The sequence below is a fragment of the Copadichromis virginalis genome, linkage group LG2 (genome assembly GCF_057382275.1).
Source record: "Copadichromis virginalis isolate Kocher_CV1m ecotype Utaka linkage group LG2, C_Virginalis_male_GT1.1, whole genome shotgun sequence".
Classification (NCBI taxonomy): domain Eukaryota; kingdom Metazoa; phylum Chordata; class Actinopteri; order Cichliformes; family Cichlidae; genus Copadichromis; species Copadichromis virginalis.
Window position 1 is genome coordinate 21,295,160 of NC_140619.1, and position 19,357 is coordinate 21,314,516.

At 39.4% G+C, this 19,357-nt stretch overlaps 1 protein-coding gene across 1 annotated transcript; it reads left to right on the top strand.

Moving 5' to 3' along the window:
• Positions 1 to 1,192: 1,192 nt before the first annotated feature.
• rab33a (RAB33A, member RAS oncogene family) lies at positions 1,193 to 13,790 on the top strand. Its single transcript, XM_085473121.1, has 5 exons — positions 1,193 to 1,458; positions 3,455 to 3,994; positions 7,830 to 7,970; positions 10,254 to 10,334; positions 10,420 to 13,790. The coding sequence occupies exons 2-5, from the start codon at positions 3,602 to 3,604 to the stop codon at positions 10,642 to 10,644; spliced, it is 840 nt and encodes a 279-aa protein (XP_085329247.1). The 5' UTR covers positions 1,193 to 1,458; positions 3,455 to 3,601; the 3' UTR covers positions 10,645 to 13,790.
• Positions 13,791 to 19,357: the final 5,567 nt, after the last annotated feature.

Sequence of the window (19,357 nt, forward strand, 5' to 3'; positions counted from 1 at the left end):
CTCCGGTATGTTCTGCTCTCTTCTAGTCAGACAAATAAGGCGATGACTTTCTACGAACAGTATTTCTTATAACTCAGCAGTATAATGCATCATAAAACAATATCATTCATTCACAATAAATCAGCAGTCTAATGTAATGCAAATCAGTTTAACAAATGTAATAGTTATCACCTTCTTCTAATTCAGGAGAATAATGCAAACTAAAACTACATAATAATTTACAATCTTTAATTAGGGGTCTAACATGGCATAGAATAATATTATAATCCCACACTCTCCAATGATCTCTTTACCTGTGGACGAACAAACCAGTGGCCTCCGCTTCTGAAAATAAAGCTTGATTTAGACTTCTGTGGAAAGAAATCTATGTCCTAACTGACATTGTAACCAGAAACTCCTTTAATTTCTACACTGCAACCTTCCACAACATTCAAGTCATCGTGGTAACCGTCGACCAGACGTGTAGTTACATTTCTCGAGGTGCATCAGGTTAAGTCAAAGGATGCAGCGTAGGGTTAAAATGGGATTAGTGTTATGGTGTCATTGATCTGACAGAGAATTATAAAATCACATGTAACTGTCACAGCTCAGAGTAAGCACTGCATTCACACTCACCCTCACTAACTGCGCTGCTCATGAGTGACACGACAAAACTTGAGGACATGGAGGACTGGAGTCCGGCTAAAGGCTGGTTGTGCCACCTAAAGACACATATAGGACAATAATGGTATGTGTAACAAAGCTTCAAGTTTGAACTTAATTTGATGCCATAGATGTGGAAACTGAGGCTGAAATTTCAAAGCTGCAGAGGACAGAATTTCACATGTATTAACTGTTATTTTCCTTCTTTTTTTTCCTCCTGAAGTTTTAGTGAGAGAGGAAAACAACTTAGACTGAGTAATCATAAAAAGTCATCTATGGATAACTACATGTTATTTTTGTAACACTGGGGTATTATTTTGTTTGTATACGTGTATCCAAATGTGTGCTATATTTCACTGGGCTCACTAGAATGTGAATGTCCCACTGAGCATCGCTTTCAGACAAACAGGCCTTTTTCTGAGGATGAAGGGGAGCTTTGTCAGACAGAAACGTTGGGATTGTTTGACACTGGGAGTGACTTTTTTTTTTTTTTGCGTGTGTGCGTGTGCGTGTAAGAAAAGGATTATGTTTGTCTCTTTGAGAGAGAGAAAATGTGCACGTCTGTGAGGAAGAGACTGCGTCTGTGTCTTAACGGATTTGTTCAAACAGAGAGTGGCACGCCTGTTTGTCTGTGCAAGAAAAACAAGTGTTTGGTAATTCTGTCTGCATTTCAGTCTGATATCAGCAAACAGTGAGTGTGCATACACGTGAACAAGGCTGCGTGTTTCTCAGCTGTCACTTCTGCTGCGTTGAGTCAAGATGGAAACACAGCAGCTCAAACGTGCTGCAGCTTCTTGTACAGCATCGTTTCAGACGGTGAGTGAAACAGACTCTGTCTCTTCCTTCTGTTTCTTCGTTTCAAAGCATCAGCTGTTATGCATCATACTTTTTTTTTATCTCAACTGCAACAAAAATAACTAAACTTTAAAATAATAATAATAATAATCCAGGAGACTGGGAGCTGAGGAAAACTTGTGCTGTGTACTGTGGCATGACTGGTTGGTCTACAACTTTGGTCCATGAAATGCTGTAAAATCTCCAGGATGATCGTTGCATTGACTTTGGACTCGATAAAACACAGTGGATGACAGCGGCTGGTGTGGCACCTCAAATTATCAGAGACTGCAGACACGTGACGACAGGTTTCAAACACCTTCTAAATTTCTAAATGAAATGCAAAGTTACTTTTCATGTGAAAAGAGGACCCTGGACCACTGAACAACAGTTCAGCTTATTCCCTGTAAGATGTTACTGATGTCGCTGTTTCAAGAGGGCTTTGTTTTAGGAATTTGCTGAAGAAATCTGTGCACGGTGGCTCTTGATGCACTGACACCAGCCTCTGTCCACTCCCTGTGAAGCTCTCCAAAGTTCTTGAAACACCTTGACTCGACAATCCTGTGCTGCGGTCATCTTTGTTTCTTTTGCATCTTTTCCAACCCTGATTTTCCCTTCCTGCCAACTTTCAGTTCATATTCTTCAATTTAGCACTCTGTGAACAGCCAGTCCTGTCAGCAGTTACCTTCTGTGGCTAACTCCTCATGGAGTGTACTGACTGTCACCATCTGTGGCTGTGTTAACATGAATTGGAGTGCCTTAGAGAATCGCCTCATGACAATCTCATGTTGTGACAGCCTTCATTAGCATTAAGCTGTTTCACTCGCAGACAGAAAACTTTATGTTATCTTAAAACGGTTGTTCTCTGTATTGCTCTTTCTTTTTGTTCACTTAAATCGAGCGAGGAATCTGGGAACACTGCAATCCTTTGCATTATGAACTTCTTGGTTTATGGAATGTGACAGTGTGACAAGCCGATCAGCTCATGTGACGACAGACAGTGTGAGAAAATCTTTCACTTTCTTTCTCTGTTACACCCTGAAAGGAAATGCTTGAATTATAGAAAAACCTTCTGTTTACTTCAGTACTTTAAGTGCATCACATTTTAAACTGTAATCTTTATACTATCTTGAATCTAGAAGGAAGTAATTATGACTAATGACAGTGGATGAAAAACAAGCTAATAGAGAGTTCTGCTCATGAACTGTAAACACAAGGTGAACGTAAAGAGATGAACTGTTGACCATGACAAAGCCCTGTGGCCCTGGTGTAATTTATATTAACTTCCAATCCTAGTATTACAATATGATTACGTTATAAATAAATAATATCACAATAATTAGGTTTGACTATGACTAAATAGTGTTTCTAGTGATGTGTAGGTGCCCTGCTTGGCATGAGTCTTTTTTCACATGTCTTTATAACAGTTTGGGTATTTTTTAGGTACTCGACAGATTTCAGAAAGAAGAGATAAAATTAGAAGTCTGGAGGTGAGATTGCTCTTTGGGTCTGGTAACATGAGCTGGCTGAATTTAGGCTATCAGCTGATTATATTTAATGGCCTTTGTGGCATCAATGTTACAATGTTTTGTGGTTATAATGATGCAGTTCAGTAAATTTAAATTTAAATATCCTATGTTTCTATAATATGGTGCATTAGTCATTACCACTCAGGGCTGCCGCTCCCCAAGCCTGGTTCTGAGGTTTCTTCCTTTTAAAGGAGTTTTCCCTCCCACTGTCACCAAAGCGCTTGTTCACAGGGGGTCATCTGATTGTTGGGGTTTTCTCTGTATTACTGTAGGGTCTTACATTGCAATATAAAGCACCATGAGGCAAGTGCTCATTTACAACTTTTTAAACTGCATTTCATTGAATTGTCAATTATTTTTATTATTCATAAATTATTATTATTATTATTATTATTATTATTATTATTAGTCAATTGATTTTTTTTTTATTGTATTCTTCTCCCTTTAAGGCCACAGTCAGCTGCTGAAAGGAGCATCGTTGGTATTGTTGCCTCCCTCGTCTCCTCCTTCTTTTCTCCTTTCCCCTCCCTTCTCCCGTCTATCAATCCTCTTCTCGACACACGCACCCCGATTTCCGCATCGCCTCCTCCGGTATAATGACCAACGATAGCCCGGAGGAGGAGACCCGAGCTCCGGGCGGCGGAGGAGGTGGTTGTGGAAGAGCAATCGGTAGAAAACACCGAGCGGATGACAATGTGACGATCCTAACATCATCCATGGATTTACACAGAGCCAGCCGGAGCCGAGCCAGCAGCAGCAGCAACGATGCCGCCCCGAGCATCACGTCCTCCGTGGATCTGAGCACCTCCTCCCTGGAGCTGAGCATCCAGACGCGGATCTTTAAGATCATCGTCATCGGGGACTCCAACGTGGGGAAGACCTGCCTCACCTTCCGCTTCACGGGGGGCAGCTTCCCCGATAAGACCGAGGCCACCATCGGCGTGGATTTCAGGGAGAAGGTGGTGGAGATCGAAGGGGAGACTATCAAGGTAACAGGCAGCAGAGGAGCTGGATGCTGATCAGTGGTGTTCCCTCACTCCTACACCCTTCCTCCTCCTCTCGGCTGAGCTGATCAGCTGCCAGTGGACACAAAGGGGGCCGTTTCTTTCATTTTATCCTCACACTCTCAAAGGATGGGCAACATTTTAGAATATCTCTGGAGAAATGTAACATTTAAAAAAACATATTTTTAGTACATTCTAAAGAACTACAACTCCCTTTTTTCTTTGCCGCCACATGCTCTGTAGTCAGTAACAGGCCACAGGAAGATAAAGGTAGCCTCTAATGAATTCTATTGTATGGCTCAGTAGGCTTTTTGTGGATTTCGAGTTTGAAACATAAACAGAAATGAATATATTTTTACAAATCTGACTATGAATGCAACATTTCTTAAGAGAATATTAAAACTCTAAATGAAAAACAAAACATCAAAATCTGACTGTGGTGCTGCAGAATCTATAAATATGCGCTTGTCCACCTTCAGCACGTGCAAGCCATTCATTTACATGTATAATATAAAGCAGGTCTACAAGGTGATTGCAACAATTAAGCTGTTCAATCAACAAAAATAACCACATTCCCGTGTTTGCACGTGTGAGGCAAGCCCCTTAGCTGGGCTGTTATTGTAGTCACAAAGTAAAGACAGCAGCATCGTAAATGTAGGCCACACTGTCATGTGCCCTGATTGTGAAATTAAAATGTAATGACTTTGAAGATCATTTCTGGAGCAATGCGTACTGGCAGACATAACAAAACCAACATCAGACCACAGTGTAAAAACAGGTTCAAGATTTTAGCATGAATATGAAAGGTTAATAATTTGCTTACTCATCTGGTTCGTCGTTTCTTTAACTGTGATTCCTGACTCACACCTTGGCTGGTCACTCAGACCAGACGCTGTGATGTCAGTGAAGCTTACCTTTGTGTGCTCCCCTCCCTGCTTTCTCTCAGTGGATTATTCTGTGTGCATACTCCAGGTTCCCCCAGTGCTGACTCACAAACACAGTTGCACAGTCGCATTACGTAGTATTAGGTCATTGTATCTGAATCATCCAAATGCTCCCCAGACACACCTGCCACACTGTACAGTCATTGTTGTGAGACTGTGAAAATATCTGCTTTCTTGTTGCTGCTCTCTGAGCTGGTTACTGCTGGTGGAGTACATGGAAATGGGACATTAAATTAAGATTAATCCTCATTGGTAATTAACTCCATTTGCATAAGCAGCTGTAAGAGGAGACAGCTATGACTCCCCCTAAAGATGGATCTATATGTCTTTAAAATACTTAAAGAGTGATCAAAACAGGCCCATCTATTGTTTTGTTTTTACATTCATTTTTCTGTTCAACTGGTAATCCCACTGATATTGACGAGCTCTATTTCAACAGAGACCTTGTCAAGATGGCAGCAGTTTCTGATTGGATAATTCAAAGACAGGAAGCTGCCAACATTTATCTTAAAGAAGATGCTGTAAAGAGAATTTGCCCTTCAGTGAGCCCCCCACAAGTTTGCCTTCAGCACCAGAGCCAAGATGTCAATGTAAAATCCTGCCTTTTTATGTAAAAGTGAACTCTTCCACTCTGAAGTAAAAACTAGGCCATTCTGTAGAAGTGGGGAAAAAATGTTGTCATACAAGTCAAAATTTCACTTGTACCTTTGATATAAGAGACTAATATATCATTAAAATTCAGAGGATTAAGTACAGAGGGATTAAACTGTGCAGCTCCCATGCTTTCTATTCCTCTGGCTGGTAAATATAAGTAAAATACAAATTTACAACTTCAAACGGCATAAACCTGCGTAGGACTATAAAAAGAAAAGCAGACTGATGTGTCAAAATAATGTCATTGATTCTCACGAGGGCATGAGATAACCTGAAAAAATATGTTTCGTAGCTTTTGACGCTCATTTCAAATTGATGAAAACAATGCTATTTACATATTCAACGTTTCTTTTTAAACTGACGTTCCCTCTGAGTGCATACATAATGCCGTATCTCTTATATTCACTTTCATAATGTCCATTTGTAATCAGTTTAAATAGGATGCAATTTTCTCAACTTATCAAATCAAGAGGGCCACGCGTTCGAAACGCTGAGCTTTGATGTTATGGTTGGCTCTGATGCAGTGTTCTGCCTCTAATGATAAATAGCTGCGCTAGTCCTTTCAAATGGTAATAGCAGATAATTCTCTGGCCCTTTTTACACTGCAGGCCTGTGCTAAGTGTTGGGAGAACTCCCTGCTGATATACAAAGTGCTACTGATCAGACAGAAAAAAAACAAAACCGTTTTTGTGCATTAGTGAAAATAAATTCTGACCTCCGATTCATCCTAATGGCCTTAGTAAGGCTAAATCTGAAATCAGTAATTATTAAAAATTACTTCATTAAGCAGTGGTATGGTACAGTGCTGGGGCTAAATACTTCTCTTTTGCTCCCCTGTTGACTGGGAACAACATTCTAAACATTTGATGAACTTGGCTAACTAGCTTGAATACCCTAATTTTGTTTGAAAACATAATATGTTAAAGAACACTTAATGATTTGATCAATTCTCTTTTGAAGCCTCAAATTTGGTATATTGGCAGCAGATATTTTATATTTTTGAAATCTATCATAATCATTTTGTTTATGATATTCTAGTTCTAGCTGGAACTAGAATAGTTTTCAGCTAATGCTAGCACTAACATAGCATTCTAGCTAGTCTAGCTAGCTCACATGGTTAGAAAGGTAAAGGATGCTAATTTTGGTAAAAGTTTAAAATGAATAGAAGAAATAAAGAAATAAACAAACTGGAAAAATAAAGAGCTGACTCATTGGAGTGTCTTTAAGTACAAACGTAGTACAAAAGTTAGACATAGCTACTGTGACTTCATGTTGTTGTTTGCTGTCTCATTGTTTGCAGTCTCATTTTAAAGCCTTGAGCATTTTCAAACAAAACCAAGGTGGGTCTTACTACGAAAATGCGTGCTCATTTATTCCTGCATACCTCAGGTAATACTCCACTTTGAAGGATAGTATGAACAGGATTTACAAAACAGACTTAATTTTTTATTCAATATGACTCAAACAAGTCACTGAGCCCATAAAGTCTTCAAGATAGTGTTTACAGAAAGCTGTTTTCTGTAGACGTCTATAGGTCTAGGTAATAGTGGGTGAAGTCTTGCATTTTAACATATATACACTTATTATGGAAAAGTAATTGCGCTAAAGAGAATAAAACCATATTTTGTACTTAATTATGTAATTATGCTTATGTCTGCTGTAAAGCTGGACATTTAAATCTAGTCTTGACACACCTGTGGAGCCAGCAGGAAGTGTTTGTTTTGATGAAATGCAGATTCTGGGCTTTTCGAGTTTTGTTTTTCAAGGCCCAGAGATTGACACTTGCTTCTAACCCACATTACATTATTTTAGGATACATACTGTAGATATTGGCTGAACCTGCTGTTAATGATCAAGCAGAAAAACGCACTGTACTGTAGAACCATGCTCTCCTGAGACCCTGTAGCTAGGAATATATTTGCACTGTTTCCTGCTCACGTGGCAATGTTCTGATTTGCAAAGTTGCAAGCTTAGACAACTCATTGCAGCCTAATTCATATTCATTGTTATTTCATTTGTACAATTTTATCTCAAGTAATTGTATGCAACAAAAAAGCTGTTGCTGTTACTTCTGATATTAAAATTGTCTTATATTTCATGATCTGCTGGATATTCTAAGAGAATACCATTTATATTTTCCACTTCTGTCAGTGCTGTCTCTATGTGTAATGATCGGTTGTCTCTGTAATTTGTATATAAACCTAAGTCGTCTGTCTCTACAGGTGCAGGTATGGGACACAGCAGGCCAGGAGCGCTTTCGTAAATCCATGGTGGAGCACTACTACCGCAATGTTCATGCTGTGGTCTTTGTATATGATGTTACCAAGATGGCTTCCTTCCGCAACCTACAGACTTGGATAGAGGTTGGCATTACATTGTAAAAATCACTTGTCAGTGAACAACAGAGGAGGCTGACTTACAGCCGCTATGTAATGATCCCCCTTTGGTACCATAAGGACTCTGAGCATTGTTCAGTGTTCCCTCCTACCCCCAAGACTGTTTATTAGTCACCGTTTGACACTGTGCTGTTTCCATCACCAGATGTGGTTTGGTGCTGTCAGAGTCTGGTGCTGTTTGGACTCTGGAGTTTGACGACACAGGAGGCAGATGAATCCAAAAATGCGTACTTTTACCAGCCATTCACCAAATCTGAAAAGGGAAGAAGGAAAAAAACAAATGGGAAAGTCAAATCATGTGCAGTCAGATTTTCTACACAGCAGTTCTCTTTCTCTGAGTCTAAGTCTCAACTATTAATAACAATCAAGACTTGAACCAAGACATAAGTTGTAAAACTGAAATGCAACTACAGTCATCTGAAAGTAAACACAAGAATCAGTGATAACGTCACTAGAGATGGTCATCCAACCAATATCGCATTTTTAAGACCAATATTTGATGATTTCAAAAGCCAGTATTCCATATGTCGGCCAATATTTTTCCCTCTTGACAATAAGTTGCAGAGCGCCCTCTAGTGGACAAACTATATACAATGTCAACACTCAACATGGTGGAAGGGTGTTTCTCCCTTCTCTTCTTTTTTCAGGTTTCCCTTAATTACCCATTATAAACAGTGCTTACTCAATGTGCACTACCACTGATTACACTGCACCTTAAATTGCACCTTACAGCTTATATATGTTTGTATCTTTTCTCTTTATTATTAGTAATTTTAATGTAAAAATCTACACAGCAAAATCTCCAGTGTTAAATTAACACTGGAGAGGGTATATATGGGTCCACACCTCTGAGTGTTAAATACAACACTGTTGAGTGTTAAATTAACACTTTTGACAGTGTTATATGTTTAAAAGTAACCTAGTCAGTTTTGAAGATTAACAATGGCTAACACTGAGCAGTGCTGATTTTCTAACACTGGAAAATAACTCAAAATGTTAGAAATATTCCAGTGTTAGAAAATCAGCACTGCTCAGTGTTAGCCATTGTTAATCTTCAAAACTGACTAGGTTACTTTTAAACATATAACACTGTCAAAAGTGTTAATTTAACACTCAACAGTGTTGTATTTAATACTCAGAGGTGTGGACTCATATAGACACTCTCCAGTGTTAATTTAACACTGGAGATTTTGCTGTGTGAAACCATAAAGCTGCACTTTCTTTTTGCCTTATAGTCTGGGGAGATCTGAAACAGTAGTAACAGTGACAATACAGATCTATGTTTACATGTGTGACAATGTTACAACTGCTGTTGTTATACACACTGGCCAAAATCATTTCAATGTGTAACAGCAAACTGACACTGCTATAATAATGTTCATTATTTGCACTACTGACAATGTGGCCCCTACTACCCCCGAACAAGGACAGTAAAATGAACCTAAGCTCCTGTTTAAGCTCATTTTGACTAGCATTTGCAGCCCTTTAAAGACTAATGTGGCAGTGGCATGGCGGCACTGCAAGTGTAAAATTCACACAAGTAGAGTAATTTTGTGGGATGTTGTAAAGACAAAGACATTTCTAAGTGTTAATACAAGCTCTGTTTAGCTCTGTGTCTCACTGGCACAGCTTCCAGGGTCTCCTCTCAGTGAAAGTGAGTCATGGTTAATGTGCAGTAACCTGTTTTCCTGCCACAGCAATTTGTTGGAATGTCTAAAATGGAAATAATTTATAGCCAACACTCCCTTTTTAATTTAGTGTAGTTCTGTCAGCATTTGCTAGAAAAAAAATTGTGGTTTTTTTTTTTTATACACGATATTTATATCAGTGGTTTTGCATGACAGATGCTTTCCAGCTTGTTGTTATCCCTTCAGTACAGCTCACTGTGAAGTCCTGATATTCTAAGTATTATCAGTAGATATACTGTGGGTAATTTTTAGCAGCAGTAAAATAATTTGTAAATTATATATAATGTAATATCTTATTCAATATAATTTAATATATAAGGTTTTTTAATTACACGTGATTATTTATATATTATTCTATAGTGTCATTTATTTACACTGAATGGTGGGAACGGGGACTTCTCGCACATCCTGGCACCAGTGCGATGACATGGATGTATTTTAAATGTGAAAAAGTCCTTCTTTTGTTTTCACAGCCAAGAGACCAAATGTCTATGTTGTACTCTACATGGTTTTACAGACACACAGCCAAAGTTTATAAAGCGATATGCTTTTCACTTTCCAGGAGTGCAATGGTCATCGGGTGTCGGCATCAGTACCTCGAGTCCTGGTGGGGAACAAGTGCGACCTTGTGGACCAAATACAGGTTTGTGTGCACCGCCGAGGATCGCAGCGTGACTTCAGGGTTTATTCATCATCCACTTAACAACCGATCACTTGTGCTTTCCCAGGTGCCCTCCAACATGGCGCTGAAGTTCGCCGACGCCCACAACATGCTGCTATTCGAGACGTCGGCAAAGGACCCGAGAGAAAGTCAGAACGTCAACTCGATCTTTATGTCCTTGGCCTGCCGTCTGAAGGCTCAGAAGTCTCTGCTCTACAGAGACGTGGAGAGAGAGGATGGGCGAGTGCGACTCACACAAGAGACTGAGACAAAGAGTACTTGTCCTTGTTGAGGAAAAGGAGGAGCGGGAGGAATAATGGAAGGGAGGAGAGAAGAGTTTCTCTACATTTGAAGAAGGAAGAGGAAAAGGGATGATAGGGCGAAAGACAAGAGTCGTTTAAATTTGTAGTTTAGGAGAAGGATGGGGGTGTTAAAGCTGACACTACGAGGTGGACGGTAGAGGGGCTTAAAGCTTGTGCAAAGGACTGAAAAATCACCAACATCCTGGGAGTGATGCATCTGTTAACAATTCAGAAATAAGATGAAGCTGCCTTTTCAACTACAGTATAGTTTAGAAATTCTTCCACTTATTTGCACATATATACACAATCTGAGTAATCTGAAACCAGCCCTAGCTCGGTGTTTTCCAAGGTCATTATTAACCGCAGCAGCTTATTTTACTGGCGGTTTTTTGCTGTCAGAGCTTCATATTTGTCACATTTCACCCTTGTTGTGATTGCACCATTTCTACCGCCTTAAAAGCTAAACAGCTGGCTCTAAATTAGTTTTAATGACCCGAGGCAAAAACAGCAAAGATGTTTCAAGGATTTGAAAAAGCATTCAACAGATTCTTCTTTTGTTGAGAAATATTAGACTTTTATCGTCTCCCCCCTCCTTACATTTATGTTGCCTGATATCAAAAGCCCTCAAATGAAGGACTTAAAATCATTGTGAGATTTAAATGAATGGAGAAGATGACAGATTGCAGGATCTACAGAGGAAGACCTGACGAGAAGGTTTCCTGCAAATGGGCCATTTATAGGTTGCCAGAGAGCATGTCAGCTATTGATTTAGAAGCTGTGAGATCCTTTTACCCTTATGCAGGTGAAAGGCACTCTCCTACAAAGGGGAGGCAAGGCTCTTGTTTCTCATCCACTCCTCATGTAAATGTATCTTCTCCATGTTGTCCCAGTGGCCTAAGCCAGCTTTGCCACTGGATGTAAATTCAAAAACATCAAGTCTTTAAAATAGCTGCCCGGCTCTCTCCTGTTATGCAGCATCAATGCTCTAATAGGTATTTTTCAAGCTAGAGGCCTTCTAGCTGCCTTAGATGAAGCTTCACTGCCTCCAGTCTCTGAAAATGCAGGAGAGAAAACTGTGAACCCTGTGTAGGTGATGGAAAGGCCTTTGTGCTGCTGAACCCTTAAGCCTGGATTATTCGAGTCACTGGTGAAACTGGCAGCGTGAGACACTGTAGAAAGCCATATTTAATATTTCCTGCACACAGAGAGGCAGCTTGCTTTGCACCGAGGAAGCTCCCATGTAGGCTGTGGGTGAAGGAACACACTGTACATAAATCAGTGTTTAAGCAATGAAGCCTCTGTGTCACAAGAAACCATCCAACATCCCAACTGTGATGTATGTCAGTTTGATATAGTAGCACACTTAGCATATTTTACCACTGTAGCCTACTCTTGTGTGATTCTATTAATGTATCTGGATGCCATATGTAGAAAAATCAGATCAGCGAGCATTTAAGAGCGGCGTTCCCTCCAAGCTGCCAGTCTGATGTCCTGATTAAATTATTCACAGACTGAATCTGAACACTGTGCAAATCCAGAGAGCTTCTGCCTGAGGTGTGCCATGTTTTGGTGATCTTTCATACAGATTTTACGAACGGTGCAAAAGTCTTCAGCCACAAATAGTTATAAAATAGTCCTAGTCATTTCATAGCAATAAAATAAAGTGCTATTTCAGCATGGTGTGCAGTCTGCCCTTAAAAAATATGAGGCAAATGGATGAATAGAGGACAGGAGAAGTGGCAGGCCTTAAAAGCTCTACAGCAGATATCTGAAAGTCATTTGCTTAAGAAATAGGCAAAATCGACCAAAGACCCAACACAGGATTTTCAGTTGATCCACTGACTGTTTGCCAAAGCCTCATCAGAAATGGTTTCAGTGGAAAGGCAGCTGTCAAGAAGCTTCCTAAAGAAAGGAAACAGGGACTAAACTGTGCCAAATTACACAAAAGCTGTAATAAAAATCAGTAGAGACAGGTCTTATTGACCAATGAATCCAAATGTAACATTTCTGTCAGCAGGCACAGCGGAGGCCAGGAGAAATGGGCCCACCGTGCAAGACCATCTGGAAAACGCTGCTTGGCAACTGACCTTTTCATGTTTGAGCATGACAATGATCCAAACACACTGTCAATGCCATAAAATTAGAAATGATTAGAAAAACACACAGTCGTGGATTGGCCTCCCCAGAGCCCAGACTTCAACATTCCTGAAGCAGTGTGGGATCATCTTAGTTAATGTATTTCCGTGTATGTGTGCACCTTTCAAGAAATTGCTACACCCATATTCCTACCAAAATATAAAAAAATGAGGGCCGGCTCAAGACTTTTGCACAGTTCTAACAGCAGGATCGAACAGCTGTCACAAGTGAATCAAATGACATTACTGTAAAACATCAGGAAGAGCTCTGTTCATTCTCCTTATATGGGCTAATCTGTGACTTCTTTTGTTTGTTTGTTTATTTGTTTTTAATCTCCATAAATGGCATCCACAGGTGCGCCTCAGCCACAGCTGGGGAAACCACTACGTTCAGGATTGATGGAGCGGTATCCCAGGACATAAAATGTAAAAGGAATTGTTCACCCTTTAAATTTTAATACATTAACATCGACAGCTTTGTCCATCAGTGGGTTTGACTGTCAATTGGATTGACTGAACTAGACTAATGAGCAGAAAAACACATTGTGGAAAAAAGAAAAATGTGTCTGCATTTCTGTTAGCAGATTTACTAACATGGTTTCATATGAATAGAAAAGGAAATGAAGCTATAGTTAGGTTGTTTTCACTGTCATCAACCAAACATATATATCACTGTTTATGAAATTATTCAGCAGTTTATGTCATTTACTAGAAAATGTAACATCGCTTAACAAACGTGCAGATTTAACCATTTAAAACTGCAAAATGTGCATTTTTCCAGGTCGAAGAGTTGCAAATATATGCTTGCGTTCCCTTTTCTCTATATCTCCAGTGTGTTTTCTAATATATTTGTACTTTTTTGCAGTTGATTTGTGTCATTTGTAATAACCCATGTTTGCTCTTGAAGGGTTGCCTTTGCATTTTGATATTTAGTCTGGTATTATTGTTTATCTGCAAAACGTCTGTATGTGGAAAATAATAAATATCGAATTCACTTTGAAGCATATATCATTCATATATATCCATAAGAACACACAAACATCGATGGACAGCTTGAACAAGCCAAAATTAAACAAGTTAGTTTATCATCACAGTTCATTATTTGATTTACTGTTTTAAGTGAATTAGGTTCTTTTTTTTTCTTTTTTTTTTAGAAAACATGTTTTTGTTATCTTTTAAATCCTTAAGAAGCTGTATTAGCTTTAGCATCATGGTCAAATGAATGTGGTCTTTCTTCGCTTAAGAACTAAAGTAAAGTTAGCTGCAGTCCTACAGAGTATCAGGATATTGGTTTTATACATTACCTACTTGCAGTGCTAACACAACTTAGCCTGTGGTAGCTTAAATCAAAGCGCTAGCTTATTTGCTAGCTAGCCAGCTCATTATTAGCTAAACTCTCACTAATTTAAAGAATATTTTAATGATTTTTTAATATTTAGGATTTCTCTGGTTTTATACAATAATACAAATTGTTATTTCGCTTTATTATCTAAAACAGCATTTGTCTTTGGTACTATCTACTATCTACAGCAGTGGTCCCCAACCTTTTTTGGGCCATGGACGGTTTGTGTCCGACAATATTTTCACGGACTGGTCTTTAAGGTGTCACGGATAAATACAACAAAATAAAACCAGTGCCGGTGTTGTGCCAAAAAGTGATTGCCTGCCAAAAACTGATTTCCAATGTTTCCGTGTGTTTTTTATGTGTAATATCGTTATGTATGTTGCTAAATAGACTTTGGTGAATGGGTATTACAAATGGGTTGTATATAAAATTTAAAAATTACCTGTTTCTCAAGTATCTTTGTAACTGTGTTATTGTACTTACATTATAATCAATCAGCTCCCTTTTGTCCACTTAAAATATCTTTACAGAACTATGATTGGCGATCCTTATGTCTCACACAGCATAACTCCACTAGCTCTAGACGATGGAGAGAATATGGCTGGAAAAATGTGATTAGGTTTTTTATTACTCCGTATATCAAAAGCAAGCAGTTGAAAACACCCCAACAATGCTGGAGATTATGTGGAGACTGGAACGCCAATCACTCACATGTGTTTTGGAAGTGTAAATATATTAAATCATATTGGGAAAGAATCGCGGCAACAATGACGAAGGTGCTGGGGTATGAAGTACTGTGTGAAGCACGAGTAATGTATTTTGGAATATGGGAAAATGTAAAAAAGGAGGACTGGTATTTGTTTAAGATTATGTTGTTGTCAAGCAAAAAGGTGATAACAAAGAATTGGCTGAAAAGCGATCCTTTAAAACTGGAAGACTGGATGGACGTAATCGAGGACATATATACAATGGAAAAAATGACTTACACTCTGAGACTGAAATCTGACAAACACCGAAAACAGTGGACAAAATGGATAATTTATAAGTCTCAGTCAGCCTTATAGGGCGGGACCTCTCGTGGGTTTTTTTTTTTTTTTTTTTTTTTTTTTTTTTTTTTTTGTGTGTTTGTTGTTGTGTTATTATTATTATTATTGTCTTGTCCGTATGTAATACAAAGGAAAAAGTACAAAATAAAGAGTTAAAAAAAAAAAAAAAAAGAGAATATTTTAAAGTCAACAATAATTTTTTTAACTGCATAAATAAAGCATACATAAAGGCCACTGCCAAAAACTGATTGCGGCTTCTACCTTGCTACAGGAATGTTGTTTGTTGCTCAAGATGATGTGATATCATTTATGAGGGATACATTTGACATATGTTTCACATATTATAGACCAACAAGTTATTTATAGCAGTTTAAATACAAGCAATCAGTTTTTGGCAAATACCAGAAATCAGTTTTTAACAGACAATCACTTTTTGGCACAACACCGGTACCAAAAACACACGCAAAAAGGCCCAGGGAAACTGAGTTAACAATAATAAACGATAAAAACCCTGAAAACCATAAATTTCACACCTGAGCCTCAACTCCTGCTGCCGGGTAACAAACAACTCCGGTCCGTGACCCGGGGGATGGGAACTGCTGATCTACAGCATCTTTGACTGACACAAGGTCAAATCAGACCTGGGGACTCAAATCCATGTTTCTTCCATCTGTTCTTCTGTCATTCTACATAGTGTGGAGGCTAAAGCCTATCCCAGTTGCAACAGGGCAAGAGGAGAGGTACACCCTGGACAGGGCTAATTCAATTTCTTTACACCCACTGGAGCTCAGTGTAAGTTAATAGAAGTCAGCGTTCCTTGTTTGATGACTCTTCAGATGGATGTTGCTGACAGGGATTCGAATGCAATGCACCCCATTTAATCAATACTACAAAAACGTCAGACTAAAACCGAGAATAATGAATCGCTCTTTTTGAAAAAGCCTGAAGAGTCATGTTGGCTGATTTTATGGTATTGTAATTTTGTTAGATCCTGTAAATCTGTGGTGACTTTTGTTTTTGCCTGTCAGTTAACTCTGCTTTTTGGACTGTGTGTGATTCTCCTCTTCTGTTCATATGTTTCATATGTAACACTGTATTGTTACAATCTCACCAAGAAACTTACGATAAAACTGCTGAAGAAGCATCGCTTGACTCTGAACCTTTTTCGTATCACTGCCCTTGAATTGGTTGCTTTAAAAACAGTGATCAGATATGCAAACACTCGCAGTCAGCTGCAACCTTTGGTGACTTTGATGCATCAAGACCATGATGAAAAGGCAATAAGATACAGTCAGTCTCTTATCAGTCTATTTTTGCTAATATGTTGATGAACTCTCAGCAAAAATTCACATTAGGCATTAATTCACATTAATTACTTACATTCAGAGTCCAGTCAGACCTTCATTTTTGAGACCTAATTTCAAAAATTAATCTGCAAAAAGTGAGGTAGTTGCTGCAAAACAGATATTTAAATGCAAAATGACAGGAGTGCTTGGCAACCATGCTTTTGCACACAGATATAACCAGAATACAACTACGTTAGCTGAGCTGCATCGCAGACAGTTTACACTCATCAGTCCAAACTGACTCCGACTGATTGCAAAGTGCTGCCAGTCTGTTTCCTTTGCAAGGAAGCTGTCGTCCTATTACTTTGTAGATTTGAACTTATGTGCCCGTGCCAACAGCATGGTGTCTTCAGTTTTCAGTGTTTCCCTCACACGCAGAACTCAGAATTTCACATCTGTTTATCCGTTCTCTTGCTCTCTGTCCTGTATCCTATTTCACCCTTCATGTGTGACCCTGTTTCTGCTGCACTCTCATTCTATTTCTGTCTTAATCTCGCTATAGATTATCCCTGTAAGTCACTCTATGGTCCTCTCATATGTCACTGTCAGCACTTCTTCATTTACCTCTGTGTGTAGTCTGTCTGCATCTTTCCCTTCTTTTTCTCTCCCTCTCTTAACATGTGGCCTGTTGCAGTTCCTTGTTTTTGCCTACAAAGTATAATTCTCAAGAAGGTCACATGTCCATAAATAGATGTAGCAGATGAGTGCTGCTGAGTGTTGAGAGAATGAGAGGTTTATAGAGGAAAAACATGAGGTTTTCACTGATCCTTAATACTGAATCTGCAGGCCTCTGTTTGAAGGAACATTAAAATATTTAAGAGGCTAAATCTGTACATTTATTCATGCCATGCCTTGCAGTTAAATGTAACAAACGTATTTAAGCATAAAAAGGCATGTGCCCTGACTTTATAACATAGTTATTATAGTTATGTTTTCGGTTTCCAGGCAAAACTATTTTGGAGTGGATGATGTGGTTTGGCATGTCAGCTTTCAAGAGACAGTCCTCAGAAACAACCAGCAGTAATGAGTAAGTCTGAGTCTAAATATATATTGTATATTACATTAGATTAGATTCATTGGATATTAATGGAACATTTAATGAGAACGCCTTGGTTGCTGTCCTAGGTTTTGAAATCTCTCATTTTAATTTCTTATTATATTAGATAGATATATAGATACTTTATTGACCTCATGGGGGAAATTATTGTTACAACAGTGTGATAAAGAATAAAAATAGTACAGTGTACAATAAACATCAAATAAACAACACATGAGAAGCCAAAGTTCTTTGCCTACGTTCTGGAATTGGGGTGGATGACGCTGTCATCTACCTGGTACACCGATCCCTCTCTCACTTAGAGCCGGCGGGGAGCACTGTGAGGATCATGTTTTTTGACTTCTCCAGTGCTTTCAACACCATCCAACCTGCACTACTGAGAGGGAAGCTGGAGGGAGCCGGAGTAGGCAAACAGCTGACTGCATGGACCATCAACTACCTTACCAACAGACCACAGTATGTGAGGCTCCATGACTGTGTGTCCGAGGTGGTAATCTGCAGCACGGGGGCACCACAGGGCACGGTTCTCTCACCTTTCCTGTTCAGCCTTTACACTTCAGACTTCTGTTATAATTCGGACGATTGCCATATACAGAAGTTCTCAGATGATACAGCCATCATTGGATGCATATCAGACGGGAATGATCAGGAATACAGGGGGGTCATCAGTGACTTTGCTGGCTGGTGTGGGACCAACGTACTCCAAATCAACGCCGGCAAGACAAAGGAGATGATCATAGACTTCAGGAGGAAGTCACCCCCTGCAACACCGGTGAACATCCAAGGGAAAGACATCGAGATAGTGGACTCTTATAAGTACCTGGGTGTTCACCTCAACAATAAACTGGACTGGACTACAAATACAGACGTCCTGTATAAGAAGGGCCAGAGCCGACTCCACCTGCTGAGGAGACTGAGGTCCTTCGGAGTCTGCAGGACTCTGTTAAGGACATTCTATGACACTGTGGTAGCATCTGCCCTTTTCTATGCAGTGGCCTGCTGGGGGAGTGGATGCATGGACAGGGACAGGAGCAGGATTGACAAACTGGTGCGGAGGTCTAGCTCCGTGCTGGGATGTCCCCTGGAGTCTGTGGAGGTGGTTGGTGAGGGAAGGATGTTAGTAAAGGTGACATCCATCATGAACAACCCACATCACCCACTGCATGAGTATGTGAGTGGGCTGAGCAGCTCCTTTAGTCAGAGACTGAAACACCCTCGCTACAGGAAGGAGCGCTTTCTCAGATCATTCATCCCAACAGCAGTTAGACTCTATAACTCCTCAATCACAATGTCATAAGTCACTGGACACTGTGAACATCCACTGTCACCACTTCATGCATAATGGACCTTCCATGTGTATAGACATGTGCAGGTATATATGTATGTATATGTATACATATGTATATTTAGTGTGTACGTGTGTGTGTGTACATGTCTATAAACAGGAATAGTAGTGGTACAATAGCTATATCAAGCTATATAGTTTATGTCTTCCATATTTCCAGCCATATCCATAATCACATACTGTGTATGCTACCATTGTATATGGTGTATTATCTTACTTTTTTTCATTGATTGTACTTATTGTATTTTTGTATTTCCTTCTGATATCTGTACCTGAGCTGAGGTGACGCAAAAATTTCCCCGTTGTGGGATCAATAAAGTCTTATCCTATCTCTTATCTTATCTTCTTTGCAACAGATTCCAGTAGTTAGTTAAAGATAGTCAGTATTATGTTTGTGAATGCACATTGTAAAACCAAGTGAGGAAAAAG